The sequence below is a fragment of the Orbicella faveolata genome, unplaced genomic scaffold (genome assembly GCF_042242905.1).
Source record: "Orbicella faveolata isolate gen_17 unplaced genomic scaffold, um_ofav_v1 contig_2, whole genome shotgun sequence".
NCBI classification, from domain to species: domain Eukaryota; kingdom Metazoa; phylum Cnidaria; class Anthozoa; order Scleractinia; family Merulinidae; genus Orbicella; species Orbicella faveolata.
The window spans coordinates 2,060,000-2,081,373 of NW_028301547.1; the positions used below are offsets into that span (position 1 = coordinate 2,060,000).

At 39.7% G+C, this 21,374-nt stretch overlaps 2 protein-coding genes across 5 annotated transcripts; one reads left to right on the forward strand and one right to left on the reverse strand.

Moving 5' to 3' along the window:
- On the forward strand, nt 1-14,543 carry LOC110058170 (potassium voltage-gated channel protein Shal-like). Of its 4 annotated transcripts, XM_089289575.1 has the most exons (5): nt 5,217-5,574; nt 7,546-7,840; nt 11,620-12,528; nt 13,220-13,328; nt 13,550-14,543. In XM_089289575.1, exons 2-5 carry the CDS (start codon nt 7,593-7,595, stop codon nt 13,607-13,609), a joined length of 1,326 nt encoding a protein of 441 aa, XP_089145701.1. In that variant the 5' UTR covers nt 5,217-5,574; nt 7,546-7,592; the 3' UTR covers nt 13,610-14,543. The 4 variants fall into 4 exon arrangements, with proteins under 4 accessions (XP_089145700.1, XP_020620411.1, XP_020620413.1 ...); XM_089289574.1 differs by lacking the exons at nt 5,217-5,574; nt 13,550-14,543 and adding an exon at nt 1-646 and having other exon boundaries at nt 13,220-13,541; XM_020764752.2 differs by lacking the exon at nt 13,550-14,543 and having other exon boundaries at nt 5,204-5,574; nt 13,220-13,541.
- A 424-nt stretch (nt 14,544-14,967) lies between these two features.
- Nucleotides 14,968-20,515, reverse strand: LOC110058246 (uncharacterized). The gene is made up of 2 exons (XM_020764858.2): nt 17,358-20,515; nt 14,968-16,347 (listed from the first exon to the last, which is right to left on the reverse strand). The coding sequence occupies exons 1-2, from the start codon at nt 19,886-19,888 to the stop codon at nt 16,194-16,196; spliced, it is 2,685 nt and encodes an 894-aa protein (XP_020620517.2). The 5' UTR covers nt 19,889-20,515; the 3' UTR covers nt 14,968-16,193.
- Nucleotides 20,516-21,374: the final 859 nt, after the last annotated feature.

Below are 21,374 nucleotides of genomic sequence, written 5' to 3' on the forward strand. Positions count from 1 at the left end.
AGATGGAAAAGAGGGTGTTTGCGGTAAGATAACGTATGTTTTCGATGGCTTAAAGAAGACAGGACTGTTAGCTTTTACACCAAATATTCGCCAGACAAAAAAGGCTTTTTACCACACACGGACGTTCTGGTTTTGTTTAATAATTGATAGAGTCCCGTTGCTTAATTATACAATGAAAATAAAACCATTTTGCAGTTTTAGTATCGTTGAGTCAAAATAATTAGTTATCTTTGTCAGTCATGGGGACCTTGAAACATTTACACCTTTCACTTCGTATTATTGCTTTTTATTATTTTAAGTTGTCAAAATGTGTCACAACAAGGTCCAGTGAGCAGGTTGTCTAATTTTATCTATGCTCTGTCATAATTAATCTGCATCACCTGAATAATTCCTGAAACTTGACAAAATCGGGATGACAGATGTGCAGCGATCGGATAAAGCCGTTTGTTTTTGCAGAATTTTATTCTGAGATATAGTATTTGGAAAAAAGGTAAAAAAAAAAAAATGAGATGAAAGCTATTGCTATGAAATTACATGATTGTTAACAAGTTCTGAAGGTGAATTAACCTATGAAAAACGAAAACAGTTTCTTTTCTTCAATCAGGAGGAATACACCGTATTGTTTTGGATCAAAGCAACTTAATAGGTACGGTTTTTACGTAGTGTCTAGTATTTTTATAATTTATATTTTAAACATTGCTTCCTTTAAGTACCTATAAACGTCATAAAGATCATGATCTTACTACTTCAGTCTGCACTTCTTTAGTGCACATACGTTTGCTTTTTATTCTACGTCTGTTCAATATGTGCTTAATCAAAGGTAACAAAAGTCAGACATAAATTCAATGATTCTAAGCCTTCTCTTTAGCTAATGGCAACTATTTTGAGCGTTATGAGGCTAGATTTGCTTATTTCTATTCATTGCAACCGTCTTAATCCTTGTCATATTATTTGTTGCATATACATTGCTCAAGTCTTGCCTCGCTAACATTAAAAGTCGAATAAATTTTCCAACGCTGATTATTAGCCGACACGGCGTCGGCTTTTGTCAAAAGCAACAGTTTAACTAACGATGTTTTATATCTCCCACAGAGAAGAAAAAGAATTGACATACCTATTTTATTGGATGTGTCATAAAGCTGAATAAGACATCACCAAATTTAAGACGAGGCTATTACGATTTTGCGTTCGCTGGTTTTTCAATATATTTTTTTCCTGTCGCGTTTTATATTCAAACAGTTTTGCTCGACATGAAACTTGAAGTGAATGAGTTACTCCAGTACATGAAGAAGTTAATCACTTAATTTTTACTGGTTTTTCTTTGCTGCTTAGTTATCCCGAATATTCCCGCTCAGTTTACTCTTCAAAAACAGAGACATCTTCAAAATAATCTGGCTAGTTTTAGACTTCATCTCTCTTTAATTTGTTATAACCAGGTAAAAAAAAAAACAAACTAAGACTGACTATTTCATAGGAAAATAAAACAGCCTTACATGTAAAACGAGCACAGTGATATATTTTGTTGATTTCCCTTTTTTTTTTCCCAAAAAATAATTTCGGAAAAATTGTTCCGGGCCATATTGTTAATTTTTAGGCACTCACAGCGAACGAATATATAATGGTGGTCTACGTGTGCATTCTTTGTTGTGCTAATGCAATACAGACAAATGTACCCCGTCATTCTCGATAGTAAACGTTTATTAGATCACAACCCTAGACTTTCTGTTACGAAGGCAGTCTCGAATATTCTACTCAGTTTCGACCTCTGGTTGAATCCAAAACGAGTCTATAACACGACTGTGCCATGTTCAACTCCGCAGCTGCGCTAACTTAATAAACAACCAAATGAACAGGTTCCTTCAATTTTACTTAGTTCTCATTTATCTGATAAGATTCTTTTCAGTTTAGTTTTCGTTTAGTTTTTTCTCAGTATTTAAGAGCAGCTTCGCCTAAATATCAACTAGACTTGGAAATAGCGAAAAAATCGAATTTCTTCAATCGCGCCCAGAATGAAACCCTACGGGCACTAGCTACAAAAATATTGTTTTAAGTTCGATAAATCAAAAATTATTTTTCTGCGCAATTTTTTCGTTTCGATGTCCCAAATCGGCCAAAATCGATCGAAAATGAGCGGCATATTCAGAGGCTCGTAAACTCAAAAATAAAAATCTTCATAACAAACTGATTGCACGTTGTATTTGTACTTCCTTTCTTGTATATTTAGAGCTAAACAGATCGCGATTTGATTAGAACCAAAATATTTCATGATTTTTCTAAATTAACGACCCAAGACAGCTAAACAAGAGGTCTACATTTAGCCTATTTTCAAATGCTAAAAAGGCGTTCTGGTACACGGCTTTTCCCAAAACGACTTCTTTGGTCTGAAAGAGCATTGTTTCTTCTTCAAATTAGTGAAATAAAATTTTTGGGTAAATAAAATCGCGAGCGCTGAGATAGCGAACTAAATGCAGTACTTCTTCCTGAAAACGTGACCTTTGACCCAAGCGTAACGAAACCGAATACTGCAAGAAAACCCGGAAGAAAAGCAAACGCTTCGTTATTTTGAAACATTTTCTAGTGATATCTCTCCGAAACCATTATTGCAAGAAACTATTTCCAGATATGAAATCTTACAGGGTCAAAGAAGGAGCTAAAGGGCGCATTTTGACACAATAACTTTGTTTGCTGAGAATTGAAGTCAATGACCGTTAACGAATTCCAGTGAAATTTGCGAACTTGAACTATGTTAGCCGATACTTACCTGAATATTTATACTGATTCATAGAAGAGTCGTCTTCTTGGATTAACCTTCTAAAGAAGCTGGATCCACATTTGGAAACAAATGTTTAATGTTCCGTGACCTGCCCGCTGCTATAAATTCCATGCACACGCCGACCGCATGTTTGTCGTAAAACGAACTGAACTCCACTGACAGTTTCCATAGGCAACCCCAAAATAAACAATGCCGCAAAATGTAAAGTGAAATTGGCTGTCTTCGGGAACAGTTAGAAGCTAGAGTCAAGATCCATTACCTTTAAAAAGTGCTTGATTTTATTTGTTTGTGTCGACTTTGTTCACGCAGTATTTCTTACTGTCACGTTCGAATACCGCAAATCGGTCACGCGAAAATACTGCAGACCGTGCAGACTTGTTTGAGCCTTTAATTTTGACTCTTTTTTTTGGCGCTAGTTACAAAATGGTGTTCAATGTATCTGAAAGTTTGTCATTTATCAACAGGCAGCACAAGCGTAGTATGTGACTTTTGATTCAATAGACAAACGTGTAAAAGACTTTGTATGGGAAACTTACTCAGTCTGCACGGTCTGCAGTGTTTTGGCGTGACTGATACACAGTATTCGAACGTGACAGTAACTACTGAGTGAACGAAGTAAAATCAAGCACTTTTTAAAGGCAATGGAACGTGACTCTACCTTCTAACTGTTCCCGAAGACAGCCAATTTCACTTTACATTTTGCGGCATTGTGTATGTTGGGGTTGCCTATGGAAACTGTCAGTGGAGTTCAGTTAGTTTTACGACAAACATGCGGTCGGCGTGTGCATGGAATTTATAGCAGCGGGCAGGTCACGGAACATTAACCATTTCTTCTTTTAGAGGTTTCCAAAGCTGGATCCAGCATCTTTTGAAGGCTAATCCAAGAAGACGACTCTTCTATGAATCAGTATAAATATTCAGGTAAGTATCGGCTAACATAGTTCAAGTTCGCAAATTTTACTGGAATTCGTTAACGGCCATTGACTTCAATTCTCAGCAAACAAAGTTATTGTGTCAAAATACGCCCTTTAGCTCCTTCTTTGACCCTGTAAGATTTCATATCTGGAAATAGTTTCTTGCAATAATGGTTTCGGCGAGAAATCACTTGAAAATGTTTCAAAATAACGAAGCGTTTGCTTTTCTTCCGGGTTTTCTTGCAATAATCGGTTTCCGTTACGCTTGGGTCAAAGGTCACGTTTTCAGGAAGAAGTACTGCATTTAGTTCGCTATCTCAGCGCTCGCGATTTTATTTACCCAAAAATTTTATTTCACTAATTTGAAGAAGAAACAATGCTCTTTCAGACCAAAGAAGTCGTTTTGGGAAAAGCCGTGTACCAGAACGCCTTTTTAGCATTTGAAAATAGGCTAAATGTAGACCTCTTGTTTAGCTGTCTTGGGTTGTTACCTTTGAAAATTCGTCAAATATTTTAGTTCTAATCAAATCGCGATCTGTTTAGCTCTAAATATACAAGAAAGGAAGTACAAATACAACGTGCAATCAGTTTGTTATGAAGATTTTTACTTTTGAGTTTACGAGCCTCTGAATATGCCGCTCATTTTCGATCGATTTTGGCCGATTTGGGGCATCGAACGAAAAAATTACGTAACAAAAAAAATTTTTGATTTATCGAACTTAAAACAATATTTTTGTAGCTAGTGCCCGTAGGGCTTCATTCTGGGCGAGTTTCAAGAAATTCGATTTTTTCGCTATTTCCAAGTCTAGTTGATATTTAGGCGAAGCTGCTCTTAAATGTTCTTCATTCCATACTGAAAAAATAATACGAAATATCTTTTTGGCGCCTAAAATTAGAAGTTACTTACTCTTTGTTTATCTACGTCATTCGGAGACCAAAGACCCCCGATCGGGAATTGTCTACAAGCCATACTGTCTTTAGTCAAATTTTGTTTTGTATGCTGTGTCCGCCAGGTGCCCCGTCCAGTCGCTAAGTGAGTTTTGGTTCTGCGACATCAATTCTTCGTGATTTAACTATTCTAATACACACAGCAATACTGTTGACTTTGCTTTCAACTTAAAGTGTTCGTAGACATCTTTGATGGATTTCGCACCTGTTATAGCAGGTACCACATGGCCGTGTAGATGAGCAGGCGTCATATATATGTGACTGGCATGAAAGATAAATTATGTTAGCAAAGACCTACGACAGATCATTTGCATTCAGTTTAACACAAATTAGGCAAAACATTCGACATGGCTGAATTTATTGAAATTCATACAGTTCAAATTCAAATCCTCTTCTGATCACCCAACATGTCTGACTGAACCTAAGGGACGCAAATGAAAGGTTGATTAAAAAATGAATTTATTTTTTACCTAGTCGTTCAGGTCGAAACTGAATATGAAACACAATGTTGAATTCGGAGGAGATATTTAAAACATTAGCCCTCGTGGTTCACCTTCTCCAGACAACGCAAAATTTAGTCATTTTAATTACGTTTCGCGCTGGAAGGAGCGGAAAAGAATGTTCCAAGAATTATAACTTACGCGCACAACCATCGTGCTGATCATTAAAGCTTTTGTTCAGCGACTTTCTTGCTGCCGCTGCCGTTGTGGTTTTCTTAAAAACACCTTAATCTAGTTCTGAAATATACGCGTCAAAGTTGTAGCATCTAAAATTACCAGCCAATAAGCAATCAGACATCCGAAATGCTATATCATACATAACTTTCCCCTCTCAAAGCGTAGTTTGTTTGTGAAACAGTGTGCAGCCTTCACGCCGTGTATTCAAGGGCATGGAGCTTAAGGACCACTGAGCTCACAAAAATTAGTAAGTAATGGTAAGGTAAGTTTTACAAGTGGCTGGTGATCGTTAGAGAGCTAGCGGTTTAAGCGTTGCCGTGAAGTGTGCTAAATTTATCAAGAGTCATTTGCCGTTGTTTTGAAAGCGACGAGCACGAAATCATTTATCCTATATGATCGATTCCAGTTTTTGAATCGCCTTAAATTTCCTTCTGGTCCATTGATAGCCATGAAAAGACTTTGTTCAGCGGATTTTATTCTCGACGAAAATTACGTAATACGATGTAGAAACACTGAAGACTTTGGTCAGTCAGAATTGATTGAGCATATTCAGGTAAAACGGCCTTGACTTAAATACAAGATGAATTATTCCTTCATTAAATATCAGGGAGAAAAATTGTGTCAAGATGGACTACAAATATACTTTATTTTTTTTCGTGGTGATGTAAGGGCTGGTCATTTCACATCACATACTGGCAAAATGTCATTTATAGCCTATTATAGCGCGTTAACAGGAATGAATATGTTATATATCTTGTCTGAATAAACATTAAGGCGCAAATTCAGCCATATTCATGTCACATCCCGAAAACTGTTCTAGCTGGCTGAGAGCCTTAAGAAATAATTAATCGTATTGACACAGATCCTTAATGCATGGACTAACTGATTATCAGGTTATATTTAAAACAAACGTCGAAAGAATGCGATAAATTTCTGTGACGTTTTGAATAATTTCAAGACGTTAGGCCCCTTAGATGGCCTACAAACGCACATGGATTTACGCCGGTTTCATGAGTGATCAAGTTTTAATTCGTAAGCCCTCACATGTACGCGTTGCATGCCTATTTTTGCCCGTTTCACAAAAACAACAAGCGGCGTTCATACAACGTACAGATTAATGGTGTAGCTCGGGGATAGCGATAGTGTTATCCGAGGGATACCACGTACTTAAACAATGTTGATACCTGTAATAAAGTCAACAAATACAAAACAGGAGATCTGTTGTATTAAGCACTGAAGTTCGGTGTTTAAACTTCACGACAGCGACATTTTGGTGGCCGGAGCTTAGCTTGTTTTTCCTCGACTGTTATTTCCCTTACTATCATTTAATTAAAACGTTGTTTACCATGGCATTGCCCCAATACTTCGCAGATACGTCGGTAGAGTTAGTTTTGTATGCTGATGAAATTTATTTACTAAATGAAAGAAATGAAACATGTTTCGTGTTGATGGTTCGGCGGCGTTATTGCTTGTTTAACAACAAACTCTCTTTCAATGTCCAAAGTTTGTTTCTAAAAACCAGAAGGCGCAGTTTTGAATGAATTTTACAAGGTGATAACACCTGTTGTGAACGCTTATTTGACGGCAAAAGGCGGGAAAATTGTTCTTTAATTCGCGCCAATGACAACGTGATTAATATTATATGTCGACATATACAAGTGCTGGTTTAGTTACGTCAGCTTAAATATCCTCTTGCAACCGTTTAATGAAAACTGAAGAGCCAAATTTTAGCAGTTTTAAACATTTTTTGTTAGTTACAAGTTATATTCTTGCGTTATTTCTGGGGTTTTGATGTGAAGTAGCTTTATTTCGTCGAAGTGCCCCGCGGCTAGTATGTTTATCGATGTATTTCTTTTACACTAAAAGATAATTGGCCGAACTAAAATTGTCGACATTTGAATAAAATTAGCCATTCCCCCGTCAGCTTTAGCAGACCATCACTCTTTGAACTCTTACATCAGAATGAATTGCTTTTATTCTGTGAGCTAGCGAGCGCGTGCATTTAGTCGCCCAAAGTTTCAATTATTTATATCTTTTCTAAACTGCGGAATTCTGAGTTGAAATTAACGGTAAATGCTACCCACAGCTCACAGCTGAGGTTGTCATTCATGCAAATGAGGGAAGAAAATAGGTTTGAACTGCTCTTCCCTGCGGCGGACAAAGACTTTGTTAATTGGTCTTTTCAATAACGAATTCGGCCTAAACACGCATATTCGCTATCTGTTTACATCAGGTCCGCATTAGATTGCTACCAGTCCAGATCCAGCGCTTTGGACACTGATGATTAAGGACACAGCGGACCAGGGCAGTTCGGTTTGGTCACTGGACAGCCAGCCGCATCGACCCCGCAAAAGAATATTGTTAAAAGTCGGAGGCAGATTGTTTGAGACTTGGGAGGACAACCTCGCCAACCATCCTGACACACTTCTTGGTAGCCCGGAAAAAGAATTGTTCTATGACCCGCGGACCAAGACATATGTGTTTGACAGAGACCCTGAAATGTTCAGGAACATTTTAAACTACTACAGGTATTTTTTCATTTGTATTATTTTTTCATCAGTTTATAAAGAAATCGTGAGGCTAAAGTACAATGTGTATCGTACATATGTAATTTAGTCTCAACTCCACTCATGATTATACAAGCCACTGTTAATACTAAGCTAACCAAAATACGCGCCACATTTTTCGCTGGTGCTCACTAAAAGATAATGAGAACTTGTTTACTCATTGAATAGCACAGAGAACCTCAACATGCATATGGTCATCGACTGAAATATTTTACTTTCGATAAATTTTCTTTTTCTTTATGATTAATTTACACAAAGCTTTAACGCAAGCTTGAGGGCGGGCGGGCGAAATAAAAATTCTCAAATCTCTGTAAATAACCACAAACAGCTCAAAAGTTGTTAGATTTTGTGGTTTCATTTTTTTGATTAAAATCCTCTTGCTTTAGATTCTGTTATCCACTTGTAATGAATAATTCTTTTATTCAGCCACAATATCGGGTTTAATATCAGGTACTGGGCAGTACGGTTTAAAAATGACCTCGTGCGGTTAACTCACTGGTTTTTAAAACCCCATATTTTTGTTGGAAATAGAAACTTTCAAAATCAGGCCACCTTTAATTCGCAATTTCAAAGACTTCTATTTCCTTAAAAAAACCAGAACACCCAGTGGAACAATAGCACACTAGGGAATTCGAAACGAAGATTTAAATAGTCTTGTTTTGTGAAGTTCACAAAATTAATTGCCAAATGTGGTATTTTACTGTCGGAGAACACGGAAAAAATTGAACCAGAACCTGCGTAGATAAATTTTGCATCAGGAATATATAATTTACTACTAAGATGGGGGAGGTAAAAATATTGGCTTTTTTAAACCGCGCGAAAACAACATAGGATGCAATCTCCTCATTTACTATTTGCGCTGAAAAATTTACACAGTTTACTGCATGCATAACCAACCATTCTAGAATATTCCACCGTTAACACATCCACTCTTTGCAACTGAAAATAATTTTATTTATCTACGGTGCAAAGAAAGCACTCTTACGACTTTAATCTAGTAGAATACTGTTTAGGCTTCGCGTGCACCTGTTATAAACAAAAATAAATTCGATCCTTTAACGAGTGATTGATGAGATACCCACAAGAGGCCATCAGTAATAGTCTAATTAAAATCATTTTCATGCCAACAGAAGCAAAATATGAGAAATGGAGTCACTGATTTCTTCATTTGTCTTGTGCGGCACCAATTGTATGCTGAGTTCCTTTGATAAGTTGAAAGTTACGTGTTATCTTAAACATACTGATAAGACACCTTGACTTGTGCAGAGGTCCTCATTTATCAAAAGTTTTCTTATTTTAATATCATTGTTTTTATAAACAACTGACAGCTTGCCAGAAGTGAAATACAGACAGGAACATTAATTCATAGTTTTCTTTCTTTTTTGTTTATAAACAACGGACAGCCAACTAGACTTAAAGTAAAAAAGGTGTAAGCATGCGATGGCAATACAGAAACCCGAATTCTCTAACCAAACGGAAAAAACATTCCTTTATTCACCTTTGTTAGACACTGTATTCACTATACAGATTTATAATATTGTAACACAGTTATATGTATACAAAGATATAGCAGGATAAACGGAAAAATTGGCAAGTCTTTTTGTTATTATTCGTTGTTTTGGCAGGAAAACCAAGGTGCAAACGTATGGCTGGAAAATAGTGTCTGTATGTAAATTTTCAAACAACTTCCTAAAAGTCAGTGAAATTTCTGAAATATTTACAACCTAAAGCTAAAGTTTAAACAACCACGCAACCACACTGGCTGACACATCTGAGAAATACAAATGTTTCAGTTCAATTCAATTCTTTATTTACACTAATGTATCGTATAGGTCCAGCGCGCGTTTTCCGTTTTCAAATCATCCTCCTGAGACTTGGTGGAATCAAAGCCTAAGTCGGAGCAGGAGCCATAATCGGGGACGGAGACCGTAAGCGCGCGCCATTTCAAGTATTGGGGCTGTCCCCATGATATGGGACAATAATTCTATTTTTAGAACAAATTGCGCCATCACCTGCGGCACACGCGCGTACATGCTGCGAGGATTTTTGCGGACGTCGCGCAGGGGAAATGGCGTCCGAAATTCCCGAAATTTTTCATGTTTTTGGCCCACAACTCAACGCGTTTATGTCTGTTGGAATTTTGCTTAAGTATTTTCGTCGTAAGCTGCTCCACTTTGAGTGAAGTAAGACAGTGTCGAATTTAGGTATGTTCCGCTCTAAGCTTATATATATCGCTGACCAAATTGTGTTCCGACGGATGCTTCTTTTACATGAGCTGTACATTACTCCACTTTAAATTTCACATATGTTGAAGATTAACAGCTTTTCCATTACACAGCAAAAAACTAGCTAGATATATTTAGATATAGCAGAGCTTCAGGACTTCATAGTTTCCTAGCTCCTCTTGCCACACGCTTGCAAGGAATTTGTCAGTCTATCGCGACCGAAAAGTAAAACAAAATAATTGCTAGTTTGAGTTTCGCTTGAATTGTAAGCAGCGCTTGATGTTTCATCAAGGCTTAATAACTTTACGTCCGTAGATACTGCTCAGTTTTATTCGTGCAAAAATCCAGTAAATTCTCTGTTGTCGATAAATGAGAGCGCCCGCCGATGCGTGTTTTGTGCAGCCAGTAAACATGACAAATTGCACCGAAGTTCCATCGCACTTTCGTGTGAGAGCGTACATCGGACTCAAACAATAGCTCTATAGTTTTTAAATGTGTTTAAGATTGATAAATGTTTGAGAACATATTTAGCTTAGCTGAAAATATGTGAATAAAGCAGAAATAATCACCAAAGTTACGATTACGCTTTCTTTAATCAACTTGGAATAATGATTTCGATTTTGTTGATCGAGTTATCAAAAATCCTTGTCTATTTTCATTTTTGCAGTGTAAAACTTCACTACGCTTATGTTGAAGAAACACACATGATGTTAGTAGCCTTTTTTGCGTTCGTGAAATTTGTTGCAGCATCTCAGCACAAAAGATAACGAAAGAAATCTTTGTCAAGATTTGTTGACAATTGAAAACACCGACTCGGACTTGAAAGTGCACGAGCTGCACTATGCAAATGAGCTAATTGTACGCGTCAGACTTTCCTTTCACTGAACTTTTGCAAACTCACCAAACAAGCAGAAACAATAAGAAACCATCAAAACAGGTTTTGGTTATGATTAACCACTGTCTGAGAAACTCACAAATTAACTCGATACCAGAGTAGAGAGTTTTCTTGCTATATTCTTAAGTCAGAACAAACGCAAAAACATACGCGTAAGCTTACAACTAGCGTGAGCAGATCTTATTATTCATTTCCAGCGCGAGATTAAAGTCTTGTTGTCTACCCTGAAAAACCCACCTTTTCCGTTAGTTCTGAGCATAAAACTACATATAAGTGCCTTGGTTCGTATTCCCAGCCTTATTCCCTGCCATCGCTGTGAAAAATACGCAAGAGAATCTCTCAACTCTCACCATTTGATCACGCAACATGACAACATCCACGTGAGAGCCCCGGACATGTGCGTGAATCCGCGCGGATATATGACGTCAGGATGGCGCAATTTGTTCTAAAAATAGAAAAATTGTCCCATATCATAGGTGTGCGCGGATCCCAAGACTTACGGTCTCCGTCCCCGATTATGGCTCCTGGTGGGAGTCATTAACCCCACAGGAGGTGCCGCCGCAAGATTACGATATCTACCTGTGATTTGAAAATAGCATTGTGTTATCTTTTTCCCACAGGCTCGGCAGGCTACACTATTCCAGTGAGTATTGCGCTGACGAGTTTCGCGATGAACTTTCTTTCTTTCGCATCTCCATAAACGCGGTGGCCAATTGCTGCTGGGACGATTACAGACAACCCAGGAAAATACGCATCGACAAAGTCTTCAAGTTGGAAGATCCGCATGAGAAGCTAGAAGTCGAGAGGGGATTGCGACTGAGGAAACAAATCTGGAACATTTTCGAGAATCCACACGAATCTCGTCTGGGAGCTGCGTGGTATTACTTCTCAGGACTTATGATCGCTTTGAGTATTGCTTGCACAGTAGCCGAAACAATGCCGCCTCCTTGTGACGACAAATATCTGTGCGCGAATCACACTTGTGGTAGAGACGACTGGAACGTTACGTCCATTAGACACGGAAATGGTCATTCGTGTAAAAGCCTCAATGATTACATGGACGAAAGAGAATTTTTATATTTTGTCCTGGAGAGCATATGCGTTGCGGTGTTCACCTTTGAATATATTATACGACTTATTACCGCACCTAAACGCTGGCTATACGTCAGGGAATTCATGAGTGTGATCGATCTCCTGTCCATATTACCATATTACGTTGGGTTAATATTGAACTACGCCTTGAAAACTTCAGTGGACAGCCTCAGCGCATTGGTCTTGTTGAGAGTGTTGCGAGTTTTTCGCGTTTTGAAGTTTACCAGACACTCCAGCCGGTTAAGAAGTTTGTTATTTGCAATAAGACGATCTGCTTCCGAACTTGGTTTTATCGTATTTAGTTTCTCTCTCGGAGTGGTATTGTTCTCGAGTGTGCTTTACTATGCTGAACAAACAAGCGAACCGAACAGTACAAATCCGTTTGATAGCATTCCAGCTTCCATGTGGTACTCGGTGGTCACCATGACAACAACAGGGTGGGTATGATTAATGAAAAGATATTTTAAAGGGGCACTGTTCTTGCCTATTCTGGTCTTGACTTCAAGACATTCAAGAATGATATGCCTGAGACCCCGTCCACACCAATCCGGAGAAATTTGAAAACGGCGTTTTCACTCTGGAAACGCATCAAATGTTTTCCGATCACACTACGCCGGAGAAATTTCGAGGCGCAACAATCACGGGTAATTTTGTATTTGTGTCTGAGGAAAGCTCGAGCAGGGAAATCACTTGATTATCGTGACGCGGTCGTTTTCGAAAAGCTCAGTTTTCAAAATGTTTTCCGTCCACACTAAAACGAAAAGCCGGCGTTTTCAAATTCCTCCGGTTTGAAAAGCGTTTTTGAAAAGCTCCGTTTTCCCGATGGATTAGTGCGGACGGTAGACTAGGCTCGATTTCCAGCCGTTTTGTGAGCCCGCGTTCCTTGCCCCACACCACATTGGAAGCAGGATAAACAACCAGGCTCCCAAAACGGCTGGAAATCGAGCATAACGGTAGGCCTAATCGTGGAATTAAAGCTGCGTTTACCAATTCCTCCGGCGTAATAAAGTGGACCCTAAACAGGGACAGTGTTCAACCTTTACCAGGGCGGGAATAGAAAGAGTTCAAAAACTCAATTTAAAATATGCAGCTTAGCTAATCAATGGTTTGCACACCATTATGTTTCAGGTATGGAGACCTTGTTCCGCACACAGTTATTGGAAAACTTGTGGGCAGTGTAGGCTGTATTGTCGGTGTGTTAATGATAGCTTTACCTGTCCCCATTATTCAGAAAAAGGTACGATATCAACCTGACAGGGTCACGCGTTGGCTTCATTGCTCTGTTGATGGAGCGCTCAGCTGCAAACGCCTATATCATGTGACCAAATCCCGTTAAACAGGAATTCCAATTCAGGCTTCTACTGAGCGCTTTTCAATTACAAACAATTACACGGACCATTCTTCACGTTAAATTTTATTCGCAGCTCCTAAGATATTATCTATATTTTCATCCCACAGGCAAATCTACAGCTCGGACTTCTTGATGAGGTTGACGAGGCTATGGAAGCAGAACTCTGACAACCAATTAGAGATCACCTGATATTGACGTGTCATATGCGTGGTAAATCATTGAGAGGTTCTTGTAGTGCACGTGATGTCTTTGCTTCGAGTTCAGAGAAAATGTTTGTGATCGTCACCGCGGCCGATATTAAAGAACAGTAACTGAAGCAAAAATAATTTTTCGCGTAGCTGGTAGAAGATTGGGCGTCACGTCACCGATCTTTTTTCTTGAATGGAAACTAAATTATATGGCGCGAGAAGAGTAAAATTCAATCAGGCTTCTTTAAGAACCGTCGTGTAATTTCTGACAACTTATCGGTGTGATATGATGATAACAACTTTTAAAAGATGGAGCGGTTTTTAATTGAGCCAATCACAAAAAACACAGGTAATCCAATGACCCAAATAAAAACTCGAAGTAATTACATGTAGCCCACGCGAAGCGCAATGAAACATGTGCGAACGAGTCACGTTTGATTTTGGTCTTACTTCTGATTGGATAAAAGAGTGACATGATATTTTTAAGCTAATTGTGTAGGAAAGTAGTGCAAAACCAATCTCGACTCTCAAATGAAACCTCTCTAACAAGTAAGTAAGTATTTACACTCTTGGCTTGTTTCAGTTTTGGGCCGCCATTTTGAAAGTATACCTGTGCGTCTTTCTGTAGTGGGCCATCACGGGACCAACTTCAGTAAACATTCTAGTGCCTCCATAAATAACAACGAACTCAAAAATGCTGTAAAATCCAGCAGACCAGTTAAGTGAATGCAAGAGAAGATTAAGGTGCCTAGCTTGATCTTCTCTTGGTAAATGACAATATATGTAGAGGATGAAAATTTTGTGCGAGCACATCCGTGTTCACTTGTAATGAACTCCTAAGGATAAGAGCATCAAATGTTGCTTGATTAGTTTCATTAGACATGTTGTCTAAATAAATTACTTTTTAAACAAAGTCTTTTAAGTGCTTCTCGTGTTGATGTTAACTACAAAAAAAGATATGTTTCATTGTTCTTTGGAGGACATTCCACAAACTTCCTAAAGTAAAGAGGGTCGTTACCTTCAGAATTAGCAGCCTTTGGGGCTCGTTACTTTCAGGGGTCGTTACTTTCGACGTATCATTACTTTCGGGGAACAAAAAACGTTATATAGAGTTGGCAGGACTGAGCCCTTTTTCAGAAATAAAAGATGAAATTCTTTAAGAAATTCGAAATACGCTACTTTCGGAGAGCTCGCTACTTTCGAAGTTTTGGAAGTTTACGGTATTCGGGGAGTTCGATTATAAATGTTGGATTAAACGAATACTTCATTAACGTTTAGGCGTATTAATGGCTCCAAAACCATTTTTCCCAGTACATCTCACTGCTAGAACATTGAAGTAGTTTTAAGAACAACAATTTTATTTCTCATTATTTCAATGATTCGAAATCGTCAACGTCTTGGAAGATACAAGCGTTCAGTCATATTTGCTTCATTAGTTCACTGGATTGGTTACATTTCAGGACGCTTTGCTTGAAATTCACTAAAAGTTGCATATAAACTAAATTTAGGTCAATAAAAGAAAACTATCTTCAGGCTGCGAATTCCAGTCTGAGAGCTCCTTCGGTCGAAGACAACTTGATAAGAACTCTTTACCAGGCCTCCTCATTCACGCCTGCTACTACTGAAGTGCAGCTCAACCGGTATAATGGTCCCGGTTGCTTGCCAACAAACGCTGCCATGGCAATATAGAAACCTCCCTGCTGTTGGTAGCGCGTAACTTCACTAATCAAAAATAAAATATTTAAACTGATTATTTCTGGGCAGGCTAAAAATCTATCATTCTGTTTCATATTGATCATATTAAAGTAAAAACGAGAAGATCAAAGTTGTTCTCTGCTCTTGAGGAACTCAGAACATTTGTGGAACAGCCACGATCACTGAAAAACGAGAGAAAGCCATTAGCAAGGACTCCAGGTTGGCAAGAGTTGTGTTCTTGGGCAAGACACTTTACTCTCACAGTGCCTCTCTCCACCCAGGTGTACAAATGGGTACCGGAGGACTTAATGCTGGGGGTAACTCTGCGATGGACTAGCATTCGATCCAGTGGCGAGTAGAAATACTCCCAGTCGTTTCATGCTACAGAAATCGGGAAAAGCTCCGGTCCGATGGGCCACTTGGCTCGTATGCAGACTTTACCTTTTACTGGGTTGGCTAGTAGGACGAGAATGGAAATAGATTGAAATCTGAGTAAAATATATATGAAAAAAGGTAAAGTCTGCATACGAGCCAAGTGACCCATCAGGCCTGCGCTTATCTCCGGCTTCTATGTACTGTAGCATGAAGCAACTAGGAGTATTTCTCTTCCCCCCTGGATGGGATGCTAGTCCATCACAGGATTACCCCCAGCATTAAATTCGCCGATACCCACTTATACAACTGGGTGAAGAGAGGCACCGTGGGAGTAAATTGTCTTATCTAACAACATACCACAATGTCCCCGGTTAGTGCTCGACCCCGGAACGCTTGATCCGTAGTCGAGCGCACTAACCATGAGGCCAACGAGTCTCCCAAAATATACATGAGCAGAAGCGAAAAAGCGAGACTCGTTTTCTCGTGTCAGGCTCTATAAATTTGCAATTTTTGAGAATTCATTTTCAGTATAACTAACCTTGATCTGCAGTATTGGCATAGGCAGTGCGATAACAAGCACACCAAACAGACAACAGGCGCTTCCAACCAGCCGACCAGCTAATGTGACTGGGATGATGTCACCATAACTACAACAAGAAGGAAAATAACTCAAAGGAAACGAAAGACTTGGAGTATTTGAAGAGTGTTTGTGTGTTGTGATGATTAATGGAAGATACGTGAGTTTGTGAAGAACAATAAACATACTCAAACACTTTTACTCATTCTCCTTCCCCTCAGAATTTATCTCGCTTATAACTCCGGTCTTAATATGAAGCTAAGCATAACTACCCACCCGGCCCCCTCAGCCCTCGGATGGGATACTAGCCTTTTGAGGGCTGTCCCTAGCAACACTGCTAGTCAGTTTCCCAACAATTTATGCCTTGGCGAAGAGGGACACTGTGAGAGAAAAGTGTTTAGTCCGAGCAAAGAAACCAATACATATATACAATGACCGTAGTAAGGCTAGGACTCAGACCTGAAATCGCCACGGGTCCAATCTCGTCCCCAGAACTCGCGCGTTTTCAATCACGCATTTCAAGTGTCTCGTAACGCAAAGTTTGGTTTACTATTAGAAAAAATGAACACTGGCTGAGCCTTCGCTTAAAGAAGATATCTAGATCACGTCTGCTCCCTGGCGAGTCCATCATGGAGACGAAACACTTCTTGAAAGAGAAAACTCGAGCACGTATGCTCAACTCCTGGGTGTGAGACGCCCATATAAGAAGGACGCGATTCTCGTCGTACCTTTCACGGGTTAAAAACGCAGTTTGGGTAACTCGCAGGTTGTTCAGCCCCAATAGGGCTACAGCGAGAGCTCTTGAGGCACTTTTTGAGGTATTGAGCCGAAAACAATATGACAGAAGATAATGCGTTGTTTTAGAATTGCTATCTCTTAGGGGTGGAAAACATTTCAAGCCACGCCCACAAAACAGGATCTTGGTGCTTCTTATGATCGAGTTGATTCCAAAATTTCCGACGAGCAACCCGCTCTTTTTATATGGGGTTTTTCCCCTTCCCTTCCCCCGGGGCGGGGCTCAATTTGTGAATTCTGCTCCTTCCCCCCACCCCAACCCCTGGAATCTAGTATCGTACTTACCCAGCGGTAGTTGATGTTATCACCGCATACCACATGGCTTCCGGGATGCTGGAAAACTGCGTGTCCTCCGACAACTCGGCAAAGTAAATAATACTTGAAACTAAAATGACCATAACTAAATAAAGGAATCCTATGAGTCCAAGCTCTGTGGCGGAGTCTTTCATGCTCTGGATAAGAGTCTTTAGTCTCTTGGAATGACGGAGAAGTTTGAAAATGCGAAGTATTCGTAATACTCGTAACACTACCAAAGCGTTCATGCCGAGACGTGCGTCAAGCGACAGAGAGCTCAGTAACAAATCGATGTAGTAAGGCAGTATTGCGAGCAGATCTATGATGCTCATTCTGTTGATGATAAATCTTAGACGGTTTGGGCACGTTACCAAACGTGCCAGGTATTCGAACGTGAAAACACCGACGGAGACCGTGTCAATGTAGAAATATGTCTCCTCGTTTTCTTCTTTGCAAATTCTAATCACTCCTTTACATGCAATGGTCTCTGTCGTGTTCGCCACAACGCTGACCACGATCATGAGGACGCTTAGCAAGTAAAAGATTTTGGCAAGTCGAGAAAAAGATGGCTCCTTCAGTGTCATCCAAGCCTTTTCTCTGAAGGACGCGTTTGGATCAAGAACATGCACAGCGTCTGCAGCCTCCCTCCCTCTAGCTTCACGTTCTTCGCGCCGTTTTGTTAACCGTTCATGTGCCACTTGAAACGTGTCGCACCAACAGCACTCGCAAAGCATGCTGATGTCTAAGCCGAAAAAATCCACTTCGTCCAAAAAAGACTGGACGCAGTCCTCTCGCGGACAATGCAGTTGTCCGGAGTGATAAAAGTTCCAAATATAGCGAAAACTGTCCGGATCGCGATCAAAAAAGAACTCGTTCTTTGTCTCGTCGTAAAACAGACTTCTTGCTTTACCTCCTAATAGAGTATTTGGGTGAATCGAAAGAAAGTAATCTCGGATTTGGAAGCGTCTTCCGCTAACGTTCAGGGTCACAATTTTGTCGTCGTCGGGGAAATCGATATGTCTTCGTCTTTTACGAGACGAGCGCGAATTCGCGCTATGCACACTATGTTTAGAGATGCTGTGAAACTTGGAGAGCAATCTTGATGGATTTATTAACGAGAGAAAACTTTTCGTGAAGGAGCTTCGGCTCCTAGTACCTGATGAGTCTGCGAAGGCAGAAGATGTAGAGCTGTTTATGCTTGACGAAGCCTGTGGAAATTTCTGACGGAAAGTCGACTGTTTAGTTTTTTGGCAGGAGGATTTTGAAGAACGCGTCCGTATCAAAGATATTGCGCTCCCTTCCGAAGATTGGTTGGAACCTGAATAACGAGCCATATCGGGATGAAGAAATGTGGACGAAGAGTTCTTTAACCTTGTCCTTTCGGACGTTTTCAACCGTGCACTTGACTCTTCAACTTTCGCCGGGGGCAACCCATCCCCTGCAGGGGCAAGGTATCTTTGGCTTCGCCTCCAATCCTTTGGAAGAGGGAGGGTCTCCTTGATTCTTAAATCGGGTGTCGAATGCTGTTTGCAGCCGGCCTCGTAAGTTGGAAATAGAAAGGTTTGCCTGTTATTGAGAGCAGAAGTTAAAGCTGGTGTTGTTGCAGTTGATGATGGCTCCAGAGGAAAGTCACTTTCACTCGCATTGTTTTTGTGGCTATAGTATTCGTAAGGTAAAACGGACTCGTTTAGGCTCGTGTTTTTGTCATCATTTGTTCCCCGAAGGTTATGGTTTGAAAATCTCGAAGAGGAACATTCCGAGCTCGGTGTCGATAGAGGCGTGTAATTTGTACGCATTAAACAGCAAAGCTGTTTGGGAGGATTTTTGTAACAACCCGATCTATTCCGATGTAAATCTGGTGTTGAACAGGCGACTGGCAAGCCACCTCTACCATTGTTCAACTCTGTTGTTGGTTTATCTTCTTCTGGATAGTTCAAAGAAGCCGTTGAGTCTCTAACTGAACCCGCCAGAAGACCATGACCGTTGAAAGAGCAGGGAAAATTCCAATCTTCATGCTTTTCACAAGTATCTTCTTGATTACAATGATTATTGACAATCCCTTCATTTCGAGGGGACGTGGTATCACCTTGAGGGCTTCCATTGAAAGCATCGTCACTAAGTGAGTATTCAGAACTATACGGAGAACACGGAAGAGAAAGCGATAGTTTTCTTTTCCTGGGACGACCACCAGCCGATTGTTTTTCTTCCGGTTCAAGAGTAGAGGAAGATCTGTTTCTTGAAGCATTTGAAAGCGTAGGTGACTCAAGGAATTCGCGGGAACTTCCACTTCGCAGACTTTGTTCAGACCTGCTTGTCCGCACGCAAGGCGACAACAACACAGCTGGCAATTCAAGATTGTTTTTGTTTAAGAAATTTCTGCTTCGCTCAACGCCTTGTCCTTCACTGTCTTCCAAAACTGCGATTAAAGGCGAGAACAGTGTGCGTGGAATCTCTTCTGAAATCTGCTCAGTGCCGGACGACGGATCCTTCAAACAGTTGTCTTCATCGAAATAGTCAGTCATGGTGAAAGCGTTATCCCAGTTGGAGACGCTTCAGAACTATCTTCCAATGCCAGCACAAAACCATTTCTAAGATAACGCTAGAAAAAAAAACACAGTTATTGTTTGAATCGAAAACGAATCGTCTTGGCAGAATACCGATTCAGTCTCCTCGGCGATGTCACAGACCGTAAGTTTCGACAGGTTTCGCACAAACGAAAATGTTGTCCTGTGTACGGGGCGGTTGTTCGTCGATTCTCACACTTGAAGCCGTGTACTTTCTGTTGAAGTTTCCAAACACAAACAGCAGTAGTTCACTCACTATTTCAGTCACTATTCTTTCGTGATAGTCACAACTATTTTTGTGACGTGTCGAGACATTGTTGTGAAGCCAGAAAAACATCAAGTCCCACACCACGCTTGCTTCTCTGGTAAAATGCTGTACTACAGTTTCGTAGATTCCCGTAACTTGGTCAATAGGAACAAATATTTCGTCTGTGTTAAAATTATTTTGAGATAATTGACGTTTTAAATAAAGAAAATCTTCTTATCTCTGCCCTCTCTTAAGGATTCCACGCAAGGAGAGATCTAATTTTCCGCTGAAGATCAAGAAATGTTACCGATTTATTAAATTACGAATTTGAAGCCATTAAAAAAACATTATTTTTCGCGCCTTCGGAAAGAAAAAAAATAAAGTAAGAAAATAACAAAGATGGAAATGTTAGCACTCGAAGACAGCGTTAATTTCACGACGAATTTGGCTTTGAATTGTACCAGCGTAATTAGTATCCTAGCGGAAAACATTGTTGGTAGTCACACTTCTCAGTGGGCTATCGGCATTAAATAAAAACAATTTTGAACTCACAAGAACAATATTCCAGCGAAAACAGAGATAGCAAATAACGAATGAGAAGCAGAGGTGCTTTAAATTTTAATAAGCCTTGTTTCAGATGTTGAATCTATTTGTTTCTTACTGTGTTTGAACTGTATCAAGCTTCGCGTAAATAGAGCAAAATGTGTTCCTACAAAATTTGCCGTTATTCCGAAGTATAATAAAAATCTCAAATATTCTAATTACAAATGTTTTATGACCTGAGATTTTACCACAATTTCTATCAAAACATCTTAATTAACGCACCAATTTTCCCCAGTAAAATTAAACTGACAGAAGACAATAAAGTTTGCTTCGTGTCAAGTTTGTGCGTAAGCAACAAAGATAGATGAACGGTTTGATATGGCTGCAGTTTGGATTAAAAATTCTTAAACAATTGAACAGTCTATTTTATTTATTCAGTGAGGAAATGTCGAATATGATAATGATTTCTTCTTAAAGTTTGCCGAAGTATTCTGTTCACAGGGAAAATGATATGTGGAAGTGAAGACGAAACTACTGAGTAAGTTTTCTCGTTTTCGCCTTGCCTATCTTTCGATGTTATGTACACTAATTTTGTTTTATAACACAGTGAGTGAGTGAGTGAGTGAGTGAGTGAGTGAGTGAGTGAGTGAGTGA